The sequence below is a fragment of the Loxodonta africana genome, chromosome 5 (assembly GCF_030014295.1).
Source record: "Loxodonta africana isolate mLoxAfr1 chromosome 5, mLoxAfr1.hap2, whole genome shotgun sequence".
Lineage (NCBI taxonomy): Eukaryota > Metazoa > Chordata > Mammalia > Proboscidea > Elephantidae > Loxodonta > Loxodonta africana.
In genome coordinates, this window is record NC_087346.1 from 162387664 (window position 1) to 162406619 (window position 18956).

Here is an 18956-nt window from a genome sequence, read left to right on the forward strand (position 1 = left end):
GTGCTGCGGAGGGGCACAGGAATCTGTGGTACGTGGATCCAGGAATGAGACTGGGAACTGGTCAGCAGAGCCACCTCCAGGGCCCCCAAACATGTCCTGATGCCCATGCCTGCTTTACTCTGGGGCAAAGCAGCCTTCAGCCTCGCTTAGACGAATTCTTGACACCTGGGTCAGCTTCCATGATTGCCCTTTTCCTTAAATCACCTCCCATGTGCTACCGTTAAGAAGCAGCATCAGTTTTAAGATGGGGGCTGTGGCCTTCCCAGTGCAGGCATGATCTGTCCTCAACATGTCCCTGGTTACGTAGCTTAGTCATAGCAGGGACAGCAAGCTTGAGCCTGAAAACTTGAGTCTTGATTTGTAATCAGATTAAACTTCAAAGGACTTGCATAGTGTGTGTGTATATTTCCTTGACATTCACACAGGGTTAAAGGGAGTGAATATGTCTTAGGTAGATGAGGTTTGTATCTAGGGCACTCACTGCTCTCTGTAAAGACCAGTCTGGGAATATCTGGCATGGGTTCTGAAGCTGGATCTTAGAAGAGTGTGTTCTGCTTGCTCTAGAGAGCACCCATCCTTCCATCCATCCGTCCGTCCATCCAACCATCCAACCATCCATCCAACCGTCGTCTGTCCATCCACCGTCCATCCATCCAACCGTCGTCTGTTCATCCATCCATCTGTCCATCTGTCCGTCTGTCCATCTGTCCATCCAATCCATCCATCCAACCAACCATTGTCTGTCCATCCATCCTTTTATCCACCACTCATTCTTCCATCTATCCTTTCATCCTTTTCCTCCTTTCCTTCCTTCCTTCTTTCCCTCCCCTCCCTGTCCTCCTCCTTTCCTCCATCCATCCATCTATGCCTCATTACACAGAAGACTTGATGCAGCTTAGGCTGAAAACACATTCAATAAAACAATGATAAAATAGAAAGAGGAATAATAAACCTAATCAAGACAAGGGAAGGTCAAGACAACAGCGTAAGCCCAGACCAGGAGAACAAATAGGAGGACCACAGGGCTGAGGCCAGGCGTCAGATTCGGCTCTGTGTTTCCTGGCAGCCAAAGGGAAGTGTGATTGGAATGCAGAGAATATACTAGTTTTATCTGGGGTAAAATTTTCCTGCAGGTGCTATTTCTATAGGAATAGCCACCAGGCACCCACAGACTCTTGTTTCTTCCTTATTGTCTTAGGCTGGGTTCTCTAGAGAAGCAAAACCAGTAAAGTGTATAAATACATATCCATAGAGAGATTTATATCAAGGAAACGGCTCACGCAGTTATAGAGGCTGAAACGTCCCAAGTCTGTGTATCAGATTTGAGGCTTCTCTCAATTCATGTAGCTGCAGGCGCTGGTGAACCCAAGACTGGCAGGTCAGGAAGCAGGGCTTCTGCTCTCAGGCTGTAAAGATCAACAAATCCCAAGATCTGCATATAAGTTGATAGCTCAAGTCCCAAGAGCCAGAGAGTAGATGAACAGGAGGCAGCTGAGAGATCCAGAGTGAGCAAAGAAGCCAGAATGTCAGCTTATATTTGGATGCAGACCACACCCCCAATGAGAATCCCCTTCAACTGATTGGCTACTTACAACAGATTCAATCATGGGAGTGATCCCATATAAACACTGAGAATCATGGCCCAGCCAAGTTGACACACAATCTTAACCATCACACTTATCGTAACACTGCAGGGCAGATTCTGGAGCAAAGGGAGAAGCTGAGAATCAGAGAAAGAGTGTGAGTCCCTGGCCAGGAGGCCTGGGATGTTCACTGGCTGTCTGACCAGAGTGCACTGGCCAGGAGGCTTGGGATGTTTATTGGCTGACCAGAGTGCACTGGCCAGGAGGCCCCAGGGTTGTTCACTGGTTATCTGACCCAGAGCCACACTGGCCAGGAGGCCCCAGGGATGTTCACTGGCTGTCTGGCCCAGAGCCATACTGGCCAGGAGGCTCAGGATGTTCACTGGCTGTCTGACCTAGAGCCACACTGGCCAGGAGGCTCAGGATGTTCACTGCCTGCCTGACCCAGAGCCACACTTTCCCGCCCTCAGCAACAGAGCAGCCCCTCCACTCCCTTGGTGATTTAAAGTCCCCAGCCCTAGAGCAGACAGTCTTCAATGTTTTGGCACTGGCAAGTCTTGGCATTTTCTCCTGTCAGACCCTGGCTCGGTTGAGGCAACACTGTAGGCCTGAGAAGAACCTTCCTCAGGCACCCACCTGGCACCTGGATGGAGCCATCTGGGCCCTTTAGCGTGGGCTGGGGTGGGCTGGTGAGCCACGAGGCTGGCTGAAGTGTAGACAGCTGTGTCTCCTTCCAGGAGCGAGAACGGCTACTGCGCTACAAAAGACAACGCGGGAAGAGCCTGAAGCCACCCAAGGTGAGCCTGGGGTGCAGACCCAGCTCTGGGCTGCGACTGCTTGGGTGGGGGGCAGTCAACTAGTTCAGAGAGAGGCCCTCAAGGTGAAAAACAAGGCGTGGCGTGTGTGACAGTGAAATGCTGTGTCACTGCTCTCAAAGCAGCACAAATTAGGCCAACTGTTTGACCCAATGATGGTAGTGAATTTGTGGGAAACTTGTCGGGGAGTCTGTATTAGGCCTCAGAATATGTCACCCAGAGTTAAAAACATGACCGCTTAGACCTCGGAAAGCATTAGAAGGGTACTCGGGCTTGGCTTAGTATTGATCATATCCTATTCTGCGGAACCTGGAGCGTTGGCGTAAAAACAGCACAGGGGCAATGTCTGACCTCTAATTTCACAAGGGGAAGGAGGATCAAGATCAACACCCCAAGGCTGATTCCTATGAGGCAGGGGCCAGACATGCCTCCTCTCTCCACCATCTTTACCAATTCTGACACCAACTGTCCCTCACATGGCACTTTCTACTTCTCGGCTGAGTTTGGTATCTCATTGCGGTGGCCACACAGAACTCACAGACAATACTCATGATTATGGGGTTTATCAGGGAAGTTGTTGTTGTTGTTAGGTGCCGTCGAGTCAGTTCTGACTCATAGCGACCCTATGCACAGCAGAATGAAACGCTGCCTGGTTCCGCACCATCCTTACAATTGTTGTTATGCTTGAGCTCATTGTTGCAGCCACTGTGTCAATCCACCTTGTGGAGGGTCTTCCTCTTTTCCGCTGACCCTGTACTCTGCCAAGCATGGTGTCCTTCTCCAGGGACTGATCCCTCCTGACAACATGTCCAAAGTATGTAAGACGCAGTCTCGACATCCTTGCCTGTAAGGAGCATTCTGGCTGCACTTATTTCAAGACAAATTTGTTCGTTCTTTTGGCAGTCCATGGTATATTCAATATTCTTCGCCAACACCACAATTCAAAGGCATCAACTCTTCTTTGGTCTTCCTTATTCATTGTTCAGCTTTCACATGCATGTGATGTGATTGAAAATACCATGGCTTGGGTCAGGAGCACCTTAGTCTTCAAGGTGACATCTTTGCTCTTCAACACCTTGAAGAGGTCCTTTGCAGCAGATTTACCCAATGCAATGCATCGTTTGATTTCTTGACTGCTGCTTCCATGGCTGTTGATTGTGGATCCAAGCCAAATGAAATCCTTGACAACTTCAATCTTTTCTCCGTTTATCATGATGTTGCTCATTGGTCCAGCTGTGAGGATTTTTGTTTTCTTTATGTTGAGGTGTAATCCATACTGAAGACTGTTGTCTTTGATCTTCATTAGTAAGTGCTTCAAGTCCTCTTCACTTTCAGCAAGCAAGTTGGTGTCATCTGCATAACGCAGGTTGTTAATGAGTCTTCCTCCAATCCTGATGCCCTGTTCTTCTTCATACAGTCCAGCTTCTTGTATTATTTGTTCAGCATACAGATTAACTAGGTATGGTGAAAGGATACAACCCTGACGCACACCTTTCCTGACTTTAAACCCATCAGTATCCCCTTGTTCTGTCCAAACAACTGCCTCTTGATCTATGTAAAGGTTCCTCATGAGCACAATTAAGTGTTCTGGAATTCCCATTCTTCGCAGTGTTATCCATAGTTTGTTAATGATCCACACAGTCCAATGCCTTTGCATGGTCCATAAAACACAGGTAAACATCCTTCTGGTATTCTTTGCTTTCAGCCAGGATCCATCTGACATCAGCAGTGATATCCCTGTTTCCACGTCCTCTTCTGAAACCAGCCTGAATTTCTGGCAGTTCCCTGTCAATATACTGCTGCAGCCGTTTTTGAATGATCTTCACCAAAATTTTGCTTATGTGTGATATTAATGATATTGTTCTATAATTTCCACATTCAGTTGGATCACCTTTCTTGGGAATAGGCATAAATATGGATCTTTTCCAATCAGTTGGCCAGGAAGCTGTCTTCCATATTTCTTGGCATAGACAAGTGAGCACCTTCAGCGCTGCATCTGTTTGTTGAAATATCTCAATTGATATTCCATCAATTCCTGGAGCCTTATTTTTAACCAATGCCTTCAGAGCAGCTTGGACTTCTTCCTTCAGTAGCATCGGTTCCTGATCATGTGCCACCTCTTGAAATGGTTGAATATCGACTAATTCTTTTTGGTATGATGACTCTGTGTATTCCTTCCATCTTCTTTTGATGCTTCCTGAGTCGTTTAATATTTTCCCCATGGAATCCTTCACTATTGCAACTTGAGGCTTGAATTTTTTCTTCAGTTCTTTCAGCTTGAGAAACGCCAAACGTGTTCTTCCCTTTTGGTTTTCCATCTTCAGCTCTTCGCACATGTCATTATAATATTATACTTTGTCTTCTTCAGACGCCCTTTGAAATCTTCTGCTCGTTTCTTTTACTTCATCAATTCTTCCTTTTCTTTAGCTGCTCGACGCTCAAGAGCAAGTTTCAGAGTCTCCTCTGATATCCATCTTGGTCTTTTCTTTCTTTCCTGTCTTTTCAGTGACCTCTTGCTTTCTTCATGGATGATGTCCTTGATGTCATCCCGCAACTCGTCTGGTCTTCGGTCACTAGTGTTCAATGCGTCAAATCTATTCTTGAGATGGTCTCTAAATTCAGGTGGGATATACTCAAGGTCATATTTTGGCTCTCGTGGACTTGCTCTGATTTTCTTCAGTTTCAGCTTGAACTTGCATATGAGCAATTGATGGTCTGTTCCACAGTCAGCCCCTGACCTTGTTCTGACTGATGATATTGAGCTTTTCCGTTGTCTCTTTCCACAGATGTAGTCAATTTGATTTCTGTGTGCTCCATCTGGTGAGGTCCATAGTCACCGTTTATGTTGGCAAAAGAATGTATTTGCAATGAAGAAGCCGTTGGTCTTGCAAAATTCTATCATTTGATCTCTGGCATTGTTTCTGTCACCAAGGCCATATTTTCCAACTATTGATCCTTCTTCTTTGTTTCCAACTTTCGCATTCCAATTGCCAGTAATTATCAATGCATCTTGATTGCATGTTTGATCAATTTCAGACTGCAGAAGCTGATAATTTCTTCTATTTCTTCATCTTTGGCCCTAGTGGTTGGTGCATAAATTTGAATAATGGTCATATTAACAGGTCTTCCTTGTAGGCATATGGATATTATCCTATCACTGACGGTGTTGTACTTCAGGATGGATCTTGAAATGTTCTTTTTGATGATGAATGCAACACCACTCCTCTTTGAGCTGTCATTCCCAGCATAGTAGACTATATGATTGTCCGGTTCAAAATGGCCAATACCAGTCCATTTCAGTTCACTAATGCCTATGATATTGATGTTTATGCATTCCATTTCATTTTTGATGATTTCCGATTTTCCTAGATTCATACTTCGTACATTCCAGGTTCCGATTATTAATGGATGTTAGCAGCTGTTTCTTCTCATTTTGAGTCATGCCACAACAGCACATGAAGGTCCCAAAAGCTTTACTCCATCCACGTCATTAAGGTCGACTCTACTTTGAAGAGGCAGCTCTTCCCCAGTCATCTTTTGAGTGCCTTCCAACCTTGGGGGCTCATCTTCCAGCACTATATCAGACAGTGTTCCGCTGCTATTCACAAGATTTTCACTGGCTAATGCTTTTCAGAAGTAGACTGCCAGTTTCTTCTTCCTAGTCTGTCTTAGTCTGGAAGCTCAGCTGAAACCTGTCCTCCACGGGTGACCCTGCTGGTATCTGAATACTGGTGGCATAGCTTCCAGCATCACAGCAACACACGAGCCCCCACAGTACGACAAACTGACATACACGTGGGGGATCAGGGAAGTAACAGGTTACAATTCAGGTTCAGGAATGCTTAGGATACAGTTCTTTCATCAGACAGCCTCTTCTCAGCCATGCCTGCAGGAACATCCCTCCCTGACCATTGGCCTTTGCCCCACTCGGACAAGTGTTACAAAGCTCTTTTAGGTCTGCTGATAAGTACCCTGAGGAGCCCCACTCTGCCAGTAAGCCTTGCCCCAAAGGTGCTCAGCTCTAGCTCCATGGATTGGCAAACTTGGCTCCACCAAGTGCCTGGAGGTACCCTATTCCTCTGGCAAGTTTCCTGCCTGAAGGCACTCAGCTTTCTCATTCCATGGGCCGGGCAGTCCACTATGCTGTCTCCTGCCAGTCTCCTGGTTCTGCTGCCGCTTCTTACCATCTTCAGGGTTACAGCTCGCTGTCTCTCTCTCTCTCTCTCAGTCTCCTGGTTCCAGGAGCTTCTCAGGACAGGGATCCCAATTCCAAAAGATGTGCTCTGCTCCGGTTCTTCTTTCTTGGTGGTGGTGAGACCCTCTTCCTCTTCTGGAATTGGCTCTCCTTTTAAGCCCAGCAGGATGGGAAAACTGACCAATCCCCTTGGTGGGCCACAATTACCCTATTTTCACAGTCCCACCCAGTCACTTGGTTGGAAATTACAAGAGCACGGCGAGAAAGGCCATGTAAAAGTGATCCATCACACTGTAAGTCATCCCTTGGCTTTTCTAGCCATGGTTCTTTCATACTTGGAGGATACCTTCCCCATCCCAATTGTTTTACCAGTCCAAAACAGTCACTAACAATTAGTCCTTCAATAGGGCAAAGAGTCTTCAGGGTGAAGTTATTCAGCTACCAGCCATTCAGGTCTGCTGCAGGTGTTCATCTGATCTGGTCAGGTTCTTCAAAAGTCATCTCGGCTTCACCATTCCTGGTGTCTGATAAAATTTACCTGAGAGAAGATTATATCCTCCTTCTGAGGTTCACGAGGTATCAGCATAGCAGACCTTTAAGGGGCTTTAGATCTGGCCACTGTACTCCAGTCCAGGAGTCCCTCTGCCTTAGTCCACTCTTCCGCAGTTACAGCTTCCACCATTACAGTTTTTATAGTCACAATCAACCCTGTTAACACAGGGTTACTCACAGCTGAGACATAATCCTGTCAGCATCTCTCCCCAACCGTCTCTTCTCCAGACCCATCAGGAAAAGAGGAAACTACTTCACTGGGGATCCTCCCTTACCACCCTCATGTGATAACATGTCCAAAGTATGTGAGACACAGTCTCACCATCCTTGCTTCTAAGAAGCATTCTGGTTGTACTTCTCCCAAGACATATTTGCTCGTTCTTTTGGCAGCCCAAGATATAGCCAATATTCTTCGCCAAGACATTATGCTGAGTGAAATCAGTCAGTCACAAAAGAACAAATATCGTATGAGACCAGTATTATAAGAACTCAAGAGAAGTTTTAAACACAGAAGAAAACCTTCTTTGATGGTTATGAGGGTGGGAGGGAGGGAAGGGTTATTCACTAATTAGATAGTAAAAATAATTATGTCATGTGAAGGGAAGGACAACGTACAATACGGGAGAAGTCAGCACAACTGAACTAATCCAAAAGCTAAGAAGTTTCCTGAATACAACCAAATACTTTGAGGGTCAGAGTAGCAGGGGTGGGGGTCTGGGGACCATGGTTTCAGGGGACATCTAGGTCAATTGGCATAACAAAGTGTATTAAGAAAATGTTCTGCATCCCACTTTGGTGAGTGGCATCTGGGGTCTTCAATGATAGCAGGCAGCCATCTAAGATGCATCAATTTGTCTCGACCCACCTGGAGCAAAGGAGAATGAAGAACGCCAAAGACATAAGGAAAATATGAGCCCAGGAGACAGAAAGGGCCACATAAACTGGAGACTCCACCAGCCTGAGACCAGAAGAACTAGATGGTGCCCAGCTACCACCAATGACTGCCCTGACAGGGAACAAAGCAGAGAATCCCTGATGGAGCAGGAGAAAAGTGGGATGCAAACCACAAATTCTCATAAGACCAGACTTAATGGTCTGACTGAGACTGGAGGGACCCCAGAGGTCATGGCCCCTGGACTCTCTGTTAGCCCAAAACTAAAACATTCCCGAAGTCAATTCTTTGGACAAAGGTTAGACTGGACTATAAGACTTAAAATGATACTTGTGAGGAGTGTGCTTCTTAGCTCACTTAGGCACATGAGACTATGTGGGCAGCTCCTGTCTGGAGGTGAGATGAGAAGGCAGAGGGGGACAGAAGCTGGCTGAATGGACATGGGGAATACAAGGTGGAGAGAAGAAGTGTGCTGTCACATTGTAGGGAGAGCAACTAGGGTCGTATAACAATGTGTGTATAAGTTTTTGTATGAGAAACTGACTTGAATTATAAACTTTCACTTAAAGCATAAAAAAAAAAAACTTTGCCAATGCCACAACTCGAAGGCATCAATTCTTCTTTGGTTTTCCTTATTCATCGTCCAGCTTTCCCATGCTTTTGAGGCGATTGAATACATCATGGCTCAGGTCTTCAAGGTGACATCTTTGCTCTTCAACACTTTAAAAAGGTCCTTTGCAGCAGATTTGCCCAATGCAATGCGTCATTAGATTTCTTGACTGCTGCTTCCATGGGCATTGATTGTGGGTTCAAGTAAAATGAAATCCTTGACAACTTCAATCTTTTCTCCATTTATCATGATGTTCCTTATTGGTCCAGTTGTGAGGATTTTTGTTTTCTTTATGTTGAGGTGTGTTGTAGGGAAAAAAAATCATAAAGTTTAGTAAACCAAAAAGAAAGTTTTATTTGGCATAATTTAAAAAGGCAAAAGTGGGAAGCAGACAAACATGCTGCCAAAGCCCTGTCCGCCCAAGTCTAAGAAATATTACAGAATAGGCAAGAATGGGAAAATGGACAAGAATGCTGCCACAGCCATGTCTGCCCAAGTCCAAGGAACGTTACAGAGTCCTCAGTATATATTAACATTACAAATAGGTAAAACCCTTAAAGCTTCACCTTTTCACAGATTGACTAGGAACTGTGATCCTACATTTTGAATTGTTCTTCTCAAGAATTATTGGTGGTATTCATTGATCCAACAAATTTTCTATTCACTAAATGCAAACAGAGAAAGATAAGAGTAGAAAGTCTTTTGTGTTCTGTTTGATTGGCTTATGTGAAAGGTTCCCTAAAAAAGTATTTTCCAAGCTTATCCTTGCTCTTGTCTTTATACCTCAGGGCCCAGTTGATGTGTCCCTGTGAGCCCTTGTGAGCCCAGCTACAGCTGGGTCACATTCTCTGTGCTCAAGGACAGGGAATAATGACTCCAATATTATTTTCTAAATCAGGTGCAACCCATACTGAAGGCTGTGGTCTTTGATCTTCATTATCAAGTGCTTCAAGTCCTCTTCACTTTCAGCAAGCAAGGTTGTGTTACCTGCATAACGCAGGTTGTTAATGAGTCTTCCTCCAATCCTGATGCCCCATTCTTCTTCATATGGTCTAGCTTCTGGAATTATTTGCTCAGCATACAGATTAAATAGGTATGGTGAAACAATACAACCCTGACGCACACCTTTCCTGACTTTAAACCAATCAGTATCCCCTTGTTCTGTCTGAAAAACTGCCTCTTGACCTATGTAAAGGTTCCTCATGAGCACAATTAAGTGTTCTGGAATACCCGTCCTTTGCAGTGTTATCCATAATTTGTTATGATCCACACAGTCAAATGCCTTTGCATAGTCAATAAAACACAGGTAACATCTTCCTGGTATTCTCTGCTTTCAGCCAGGATACATCCGACATCAGCAATGATATCCCTGGTTCCACGTCCTCTTCTGAATCTGGCTTGAATTTCTGGCAGTTCCCTGTCAATACACTGCTGTAGCTGCTTTTGAATGATCTTCAGCAAAATTTTACATTCTTGTGATATTAATGATACTGTTCTATAATTTCCTCATTCAGTTGGATCACCTTTCTTGGGACTAGGCATCTGTCAGTTTGTTGTACTGTGGGGGCTCGTGTGTTGCTGTGATGCTGGAAGCTATGCCACCAGTATTCAGATACCAGCAGGGTCACCCGTGGAGGACAGGTTTCAGCTCAGCTTCCAGACTAAGGCAGACTGGAAGAAGGATCCGGCAGTCTACTTCTGAAAAGCATTAGCCAGTGAAAACCTTGTGAATAGCAGCGGAACACTGTCTGATATAGTGCTGGAAGATGAGCCCCCAAGGTTGGAAGGCGCTCAAAAGATGACTGGGGAAGAGCTGCCTCCTCAAAGTAGAGTCGACCTTAATGATGTGGATGGAGTAAAGCTTTTGGGACCTTCGTTTGCTGATGTGGCACGACTCAAAATGAGAAGAAACAGCTGAAAACATCCATTAATAATCGGAACCTGGAATGTACGAAGTATGAATCTAGGAAAATTGGAAATCATCAAAAATGAAATGGAACGCATAAACATCGATATCCTAGGCCTTTGTGAGCTGAAGTGGACCCCCCCCCCCGCCATTTTAGATAGCCAATTTCTAAATTGCCCATTCCTATTTCTATCAAACCAGTACCCTGAAGAGACAACCTTTATCTTGAAGAATCTCCTGTTCCATTTGGGACTTTGAGTATTTGCATCCACAAGCAAAGTCCTGTCTGGAGCAAGCCATCAAATTGCAGTGATCTACACCAGCTCACAGTGTCAAACATCTTTCCCTTAATTCAGTCAGGTTCTGGCCAGCTCATCCCAGCCATCCAAGCTAGGTCACAGTGGGTAGCAGCCTGAGGCTTGAGAGTTCACACACACACACCTCCTGGCACTTCAAACAGCCCTTTCTCTCTCTCTCTCATCCCTAGCCCTCTCGGGCTAGGTCAGCAGAGGGTGGCGGTGGCGGGGGGGGAGTTGCCAATGGAACATGTCCAAACTCAGCTTATCTCTTCACTGCTGCAGTTAACTCACTTCCATTCAGAAGTGGACCCAGGTGGTCACCACGCCCGAGCAGACCAAGCTGTCTACTCTCTGGCTCCCTTTAACTTCCAGTCGTGAAAGGGGGCTCCTTCTGATGGACACTGACTTTTCCTGCCCAGAGGCACCCAAAGGCAAACTGCTTGCCTGCTTGAAATTCAAAAAGCAAAACAGTTACTTTTTTTCTGCAGGTTTTTCCTTCAAATGCAAACCTTCTGTTCTCTTAGCAGTTCTAGGCGGTTCTGCAAGTCTTTTTAAAGGCGAATTTCCTGACTCCCAAAGGGTTCAGGTGGGGCTCAGGTTTTCTGTCTAAGCCCCCACTCTATACACAGGGCTACTGCATTCAAACAGCCAGCTTCCCTTGGGCAAACCCTCGTTCCCCTTTGAGCATATCCAGTCAAGTATTGGCTGAAGGTGGAGTAATACCCTCTCTGTAATCTATAAAACGAAAAACCAAACCCAGTGCCGTCAAGTCGATTCCGACTCATAGCGACCCTATAGGACAGAGTAGAACTGCCCCATAGAGTTTCCAAGGAGCGCCTGGCAGATTCGAACTGCAGACCCTTTGGTTAGCAGCTGTAGTGCTTAACCACTACGCCACCAGGATTTCCCTGTAGTCTATAATACCCAATATTCATTTCTATCATACATTTAGGTTTATTTTACAACACTAGGTAGGAGAAACATTCAATACCCATAAAACCCGTTGTGACCCTAGGTAGACCTGCCCCACAGGGTTTCCAAGGGGCAGCTGGTGGATTTGAACTGCAGACCTTTTGGTTAGCAGCCAAATGCTTAGCCACTGTGCCACCAGGGCTCCGCGATATCCACAGTAGATTCAGATAAACACATAAACCATTTTTGAATGTTCCAGTTTCATCTTCTCTTCTCCACACCCTGCCTGTCTTCCCATCATATGCATATGGCCTTGGGCCTCTGGCTGGGCAGAACCAGAAGGCCCTGGCCTCCTGTCAACCATCCCATTTAACCGACTGCCCCAAGCCTCTCCAGATCCTGCTTCTGTCCTCTCAGCTGCTACATAACCTTCCTTCCGGTCATCACAGGTAACAGCAACCAAAGTAACCATCTAAGAATCAAAAATTTCACTTCCCAAGCCCCTCTGTTCTATCTGTTACAAAGTTGCTTCTGTGAGCCTAGAGCCATTGCAACAAACCCTGCTTCTGACTGCTTGCAGGCAGGGACGTCTGACCTCCTCTAAATTCATGAAGGGAAGGAGGGCCAAGATCAAGGCTGATCCTATGAGGCAGAGGTCAGAAACGCCTCTTCTCTCTGCCATTTTTACCAATTCCAGCACCAACTGTCCCTCCCATGGCACTCTCTTCATTGCAATGGCCACACAGAACTGACAGACCGTACTATGGGGGTTATGTGATTATGGGGTTTATTAGGGAAGGAACGGGTTACAATTCAGGTTCAGCAATGCTCAGGATACAGTTCTTTGATCAGGACAGCCTCTCCTCAGCCATGCCCACAAAGACACCTTTCCCCGGCCCTTGACCACTGCTCCGCTTGGGCAAGTGTTACAGAGCTCTTTTAGCTCTGCCAATAAGCGCCCAGAGGCACCCGACTCTGCCAGTAAGCCTCGGTCTGAAGGCACTCAGCTGTAGCTCTGTGGGTCGGCAAACCTAGCTCCACCAAGTGCCCAGAGGCACCCTACTCCTCCAGCAAGTCTCCCGTCCAAAGGCACTCAGCCGTCTTGCTCCGTGGGCCGGGAAGCCCACTGCAGCTTCTCCTGCCGGTCTCTCGTGCCCATCTCTCCTGCCACTGTTTCTCTGCCATGCTTCTCGCCGTCTTCAGTGTTACAGCTCTCTCTTTCTCTGTCATCTCCTGGTTCCAGGAATTTCTCAGTGCAAGGGTCCTGGATCCAAAAGATGTGCTCTACCCCTGGCTGTCCTTCCTTGGTGGCGGTGAGACCCTCCTGTCCTGGAATTGGCTGTCTTTTCAAGCCTAGCGGGATAGCAAAACTGACCAGTCGCCTTGGTGGGCCACAATTAGCCTATTTGCACAGTCCCGCCCAGTCACTTGGTTGGGAGTTACAAGACCATGGCAAGAAAGGCCACACAAAAGGGATCCATCTCAGTGCAGTTGAGGATTTTGGGATAATGCAGAAACACTGTGTTTTGTTGCATTCAGAGGGAAACTGATCTCTTGTCCTGGTGGGAGTGAGAGGGGAGCTGGGCTCATGGTGACTCACATGCGCAGAGGGAAGGAGCTAGAAATGTAAACGAGCAGACTGGGGCAAGTCCGTGGGTAAAAGACATCGTTCACAGTTAAACAGGTAGCCAGTTTTTCACTTCCACAAAGAAACACGGAGCCACGTGTCCCTTTTTATTGAGACCTTGTTAGAGAGAAATACTTCTCTCCTGTAAGGAGGACAGCCGTGCAGATGTGAAACCGAACGGCCATGAACAATGGCTTTTGTGTCAGGGTGCTGTAGGGAGCGGTGTGGAGTGTGGCAAACGGGGCTTGAATTTGTGTTGTTAAAAGGTGAGCCAGGTGGTGTCAGATATTCTGGTCTTTCGAGAGAAGCAGAATCCTGGCTCTGTGTAGAATCTAAGGATGTTAAGTGTTGGTTCAGGTGTTTATAGTACAGCTTGTAGGCTAAATAAAATACATTTGTAGGCCAAACTTGGCCTCCTCTGGTGGCATTGAGTGGTGCTGCCCTCTGGCGCCCTCTAGTGTGCCAGTGAGGTCAATGCCGCTGGCCGCGATCCTTAACGGATGGGTGAGCCCCGGACACTTCGGTAAGTGGGGATTTGTACCTTCTTAGTAAATCCTCACTGTTTTTTTTTTTTTTTTTAGTAAATCCTCACAGCAAACCTGTGAGGTTGGCATTGTTTTTCCCATTTTCCAGTTACAGGAGACATGTAGATATAACTCAAAGAGGCAAAGTAATTTGCCACGGGCCCAGGCAGCTGGTGAACTGACAAGGCTGACATTCAAAGTTGCCTGCAGCTTCCGGGCCTCGGCTTCTACCACCCAGCGAAGCTAAACACAGCGCAAATCTCTGCATGGCAAGATTGTTGTCATCCTTGTCGTTGTGAGCTACCACTGTATCACCCCCGCCTCATGGTGACCCAAGGACAACATAACAAGACGCCGCCCGGCCCTGTGCCATCCCCATGAGTGGTTGTGGGGTGTGGTCCACAGGGTTTTCAATGGCTGATTTTTGGAAATACATCGCCAGGCTTTTCTTCCTAGTCTTTCTTAATCAGGAAGCTCCACTGAAACCCGTTCAGTATCACAGCAACGTGCGAGCCTCTGTGGGTCGGTGGGTGATGGCTGGGCCTGAGGCGGATTGGCCGGGAATTGAACCCGAGTCTCCCCCATGGAAGGCGAGAATTCTACCACGGAGCCACCACTGCCTCGTGGGCCTTGAGCTGAGAAGCTCAGGAAGGGGAAGTGGTTCAGGCAGAGCTTGTTTGTATTTAAATATTCTTTATGAAAGTGATCTGACCGCACTGTAGAACACGTGGGAAACAAAGAGATCACTGCCTGAGGCCCCTCCTCAGTGTGGTGGGTGTTGGTCCTTCAACGCGGTCCCCCGCGGTTGCCTCCTGGGACCGTTATAACATGACCTAACTGCAGAACGCCGGTTTTCTGCGTGTTGTCACACTATAGGCGTTTGTCCACGTCACGGTGCTGCCACTGTAAATACAAGCTGCCAAGCAGACTGGCTGCAGGTTAGTGACCACTGTGCTCGTGTGGGGGTGAGTGAAGCTGGAGGACTCGTTTGTGCTCAAGGAGACAGCTCTTTCCAGGCCAGTTCTGTTCTGTTTCCGGTTGTTGAACCTTTCATTAAGCAACTGTTTAGTTACCCTTTCTCCCAGTGTTCAGCTTTCTGCCCTGAGAATATCACCACCATGAGCTCCTTTTGTTGGAGAGCTGTGTCCACAGTCTGGACGGTTTGGCGGATAGACGGCGAGGGGCGAGGCTTTGAGCAGGGAACGGATGTCCCCCTGCGTTTTCTGGAAGAGCTGCACTGCTTTGTATGGCTGCTGATGGCAGGCATGAGTGTGGCTTTCGCCAGGGACCTGTGTTTGGGAAGCAGAAATCTAGAGGGCGTTCCGTTGCCCCTGTAACGATGTGCTGTGGTGTCACACACCCCACAAGCCTCCGAGTGGGGCTTTCTGTTTTGCAAACCTCAGTCAGAAGGCCCAGAGTCAGAAAGGTTCATGGGAAGAGAACCTTACAGAGATGGGAATTAACCATGATGGTTACACTTGTGTGTTCAGAAGGCTGCGTCAGGGCTCACCACGTGTGATCACAGCTGGGCTCAGGCAGCAGGCACTCACACGTATGTGATCACAGCTGGGCTCAGGCAGCAGGTACTCGCATGTATTTCAACGAGTGAGCTGTCTGTCCTGGAAAAAGTTATTTTCTTGACTCTGGATTGTCCCAGAAGAGTGGGATGTAACATCACTTTAAAACATTAGCCGCGTTTGTACGTCCGGGCATCTGAGAGAGTTGCAGGTTGCTAGGCAACAGGAGGAGCTGGAGATGGTCCCGAGCGGGAGCTGAGCTAGGCTTACAGCCCTGGTTTCCTCTGAATGGCCCCTTTCTCTGCAGGCGCCTCCATGGGGTGGCCCAGGTGCTTTAGCAGCTTGACTGGCATCGTCCTCACCTGCAGTGAGAGGGCGTCTCTCCTTCTCAGAGGTTCCAGCAAAAGCCCCTGAGCTGATGTCCTGGGCCCAGCTGCTCACAGGCCCACCCTAAACGTCCCGGGCCAGGTGGTGCCTCACTTGGAAGCACGGCTTCAAACCTTAGTCAACACTGAGTAGAATAGTATGCTACAGCTTCACAGCTGATACCACGGACGCCCCGACTCTTCAGGCACTGAACACATTGTACAGACTTGACTGAATGTGTTTCTTTTTTGTGAGTTGTCCTTTGCCTTTTAATGTTGTTTTGGTATCTATTGAGGTCCAGAAGTTTTATTTTCTATGGTAAAATCTGTGCATTTGTTCCAGCATGGGGGTTGGTGCTGCAAGTATGACGCACAGAGAAGCCTCTCCACCCCAACATAGAGGGGCTCTCATGGATGCCCCGCGTCGGGTAGGGTGGGATGGTCATTTTTGCTGTTCAGCAAAGACATAAATGGTGATGAAAGGATTACAGAGGAACCGGTGGTTTGGTGAGTCGGGGAGGGGGGGGCCAGCAGGTGGTTGGGGGTGTTTGGGGACCAGCAGAAATAGACCCCACCACGACGGGGGAGACACCTCCCGTTTTGGGCACCAGTCCTGAAGGAGGAGGCTCGTGCTAAGCCGCTGTTGCTAGTGCCGCCCCTGGGGACCCAGGCCTGGGGGATGGTGTTGACAACAGGCACCGGGCTCATGCAGGCTCGGGACTAGGAGGAACACCCCCTGAGGATAACCTGGCTCGCAAGCCACCCTCGGTGACGATGTGCCCAGCCTGGCCCTGGAAACAGCTCCTCTCTCTGTGACTGATGTCATGCTCAGGCCCTGCCTGGATTCTGCACCCTTTCAATCAAGGGACCCTTCTGGGTGGCTGAGCTCTGGGCTCCACAGCAGACAGATTGTGGAAGCTCAGAGACGGTGGGCCTGGCGGGTGGCAGGAAGGGGATGCTCTTGGGGAGGGTGATGCCGCCTCCAAGGGCTCAGGAGTCCTGAGGATTGATGCTGCTTCTTGACCTCATCCAGCCCAGCTCACCAGGCCAACCCAGCACGCAGGCCTGCCCTGCACACACAGCCCAGCCCAGCACACAGGCGTGCCTGGCACACACAGGACAGCCTGGCACACAGCCGTGCACGGCACACCGGGTACTTGATGGAGTACCTCCTTTTTGTGCTGTATTTCTCCTTCTTTCTTTGCCTCTGCACCCTTGTCTGTCTGTACTTCTCTGGCTGCCAAGAGATGACCTACAAACATGAAGGTTAGTGGCTGGGGGTGGCGGTGAGGGTGCAGGGAAGTCACTTTGGTGGCTGGGAAGCTCGTTCCATTGCTGGTGATTCTGCTGGAAACGGTAACTGGGTAAGGAGAGGGCCCAGAGAGGCTTGGCTTGCTGCCAGGGTTTGTTTTGGGACATCTCCTATTTCCTCTTTGCCCCGTTTGATCTGCTGAGAATGAGCATATCTGATATTCAAAGTGTAAATGAGGATAAATGTTTATTTTTAATCGTTTTTAACAAAGCTGCCTTTATAAAACATGGGTTGGTTTGTAAAAAGGAGCCTGGAGAGCGAGACCTTGGTTGTAAAGAAATGGGCGAGGTGGTGAGCCCTTTCTGTGGGACGCGCTTGGGGTGAACAAGTCGGGGAACTGGTGCTCAAAACTATCTTCTCTTTGGGAATTCCCAGGGAATTTAGAACCATTGAGATTCAGAAAATGTTATGATTTTCTTCATACTTACTGTTTTTTAAGCCCCACCCTATGCCAAGCATGAGACAGGGCATCATTTTCTAGGTGGTTCTTCTCCCATTCCTCGTGAGAAGACGGTGAGCTATTTCACACGTTTTGAAAATGCAGTGTAAGGCAGGCGTTTTCCTCTAAGAAGACAGCCTGGATGTTTTCACTTTAAACATTAAAATGTCTTTTTAAAATGCACTTCATTTTCTAGAGAAGTTTTAGGTTTTCAGAAAACTTACACAGAACATACAGAATTCCCACGTACCCCCTTCAGTCTACACACTGTTCCCCTATTAACGTTCCCCCTCCCCTCTGCACACAGTTTCCCTATAGTTCATGTGCCCCCTCCCCTCTGCACAGTTTCCCAGTTGTAAATGAACCCCCTCCCCTCTGTGCCCTGTTCCCCTATTGTTAACATGCCCCCTCCCCTCTGCACACTGTTCCCCTATTGTTAACGTACCCCCTCCCCTCTGTACACTGTTCCCCTGTTGTTAACGTGCCCCCTCCCCTCTGCACACTGTTCCCCAGTTGTTCACGTATCCCCTCCCCTCTGCACACTGTTCCCCTGTTGTTCACGTATCCCCTCCCCTCTGCACACTGTTCCCCTGTTGTTAAGGTACCCCCTCCCCTCTGTGCACTGTTCCCCTGTTGTTAAGGTGCCCCCTCCCCTCTGCGCACTGTTTCCCTGTTGTTAACGTGCCCCCTCCCCTCTGTGCACTGTTCCCCTGTTGTTAACGTGCCCCCTCCTCTCTGTGCACTGTTCCCCAGTTGTTAATGTGCCCCCTCCCCTCTGTACACTGTTCCCCAGTTGTTAACGTGCCCCCTCCCCTCTGCGCACTGTTTCCCTGTTGTTAACGTGCCACCTCCTCTCTGTGCACTGTTCCCCAGTTGTTAATGTGCCCCCTCCCCTCTGTACACTGTTCCCCAGTTGTTAACGTGCCCCCTCCCCTCTGCGCACTGTTTCCCTGTTGTTAACGTGCCCCCTCCCCTCTGTGCACTGTTCCCCTGTTGTTAACGTACCCCCTCCCCTCCGCACACTGTTCCCCTGTTGGTAACATGGTGTACTCATGCGGTGTATCTGTAACAATAGATAAACCAGTGTTGATACATTGTTGTTAACTAAAGTCCATTGTTGCATGGCAGGTCACTGCTTGTGCTGTACGGTCCTATGTGAAATGTCTTTTTTCTATTTTATTTTTATTAATAAGGGCATAAATATTTGTAGTACCTGTTAGCTTCCGATATAATGTAGACACCTCAACAATATCTAACCCTTACAAGAAACAAACTAGCCTGCTCCAAATGTTATAAAAGATAAAAGGTATTTGGGAAGATACTGTGTGTCATCATGGCCCTGCCTCAGCCGTTGCTGCAGGGTTAGCATCTGAAGTCCCTTCTGTCTGCTTTCCTCCCTCCCTAAGGC

At 47.9% G+C, this 18956-nt stretch overlaps 2 protein-coding genes across 12 annotated transcripts in view; both read left to right on the plus strand.

Moving 5' to 3' along the window:
- The window catches only part of JAKMIP1 (janus kinase and microtubule interacting protein 1), a 155308-nt gene that overhangs the window by 81835 nt on the left and 54517 nt on the right, over positions 1–18956 (plus strand). For all 11 annotated transcript variants that reach the window (XM_064286247.1, XM_064286239.1, XM_064286244.1 and 8 more), the window contains one exon: positions 2321–2380. In XM_064286247.1, the coding sequence (XP_064142317.1) occupies positions 2321–2380 (60 nt within the window). The remainder of the gene's footprint in view (positions 1–2320; positions 2381–18956) is intronic.
- LOC135231470 (uncharacterized) lies at positions 16323–18266 on the plus strand. Its single transcript, XM_064286250.1, has one exon. The coding sequence runs from the start codon at positions 16958–16960 to the stop codon at positions 17066–17068; it is 111 nt and encodes a 36-aa protein (XP_064142320.1). The 5' UTR covers positions 16323–16957; the 3' UTR covers positions 17069–18266.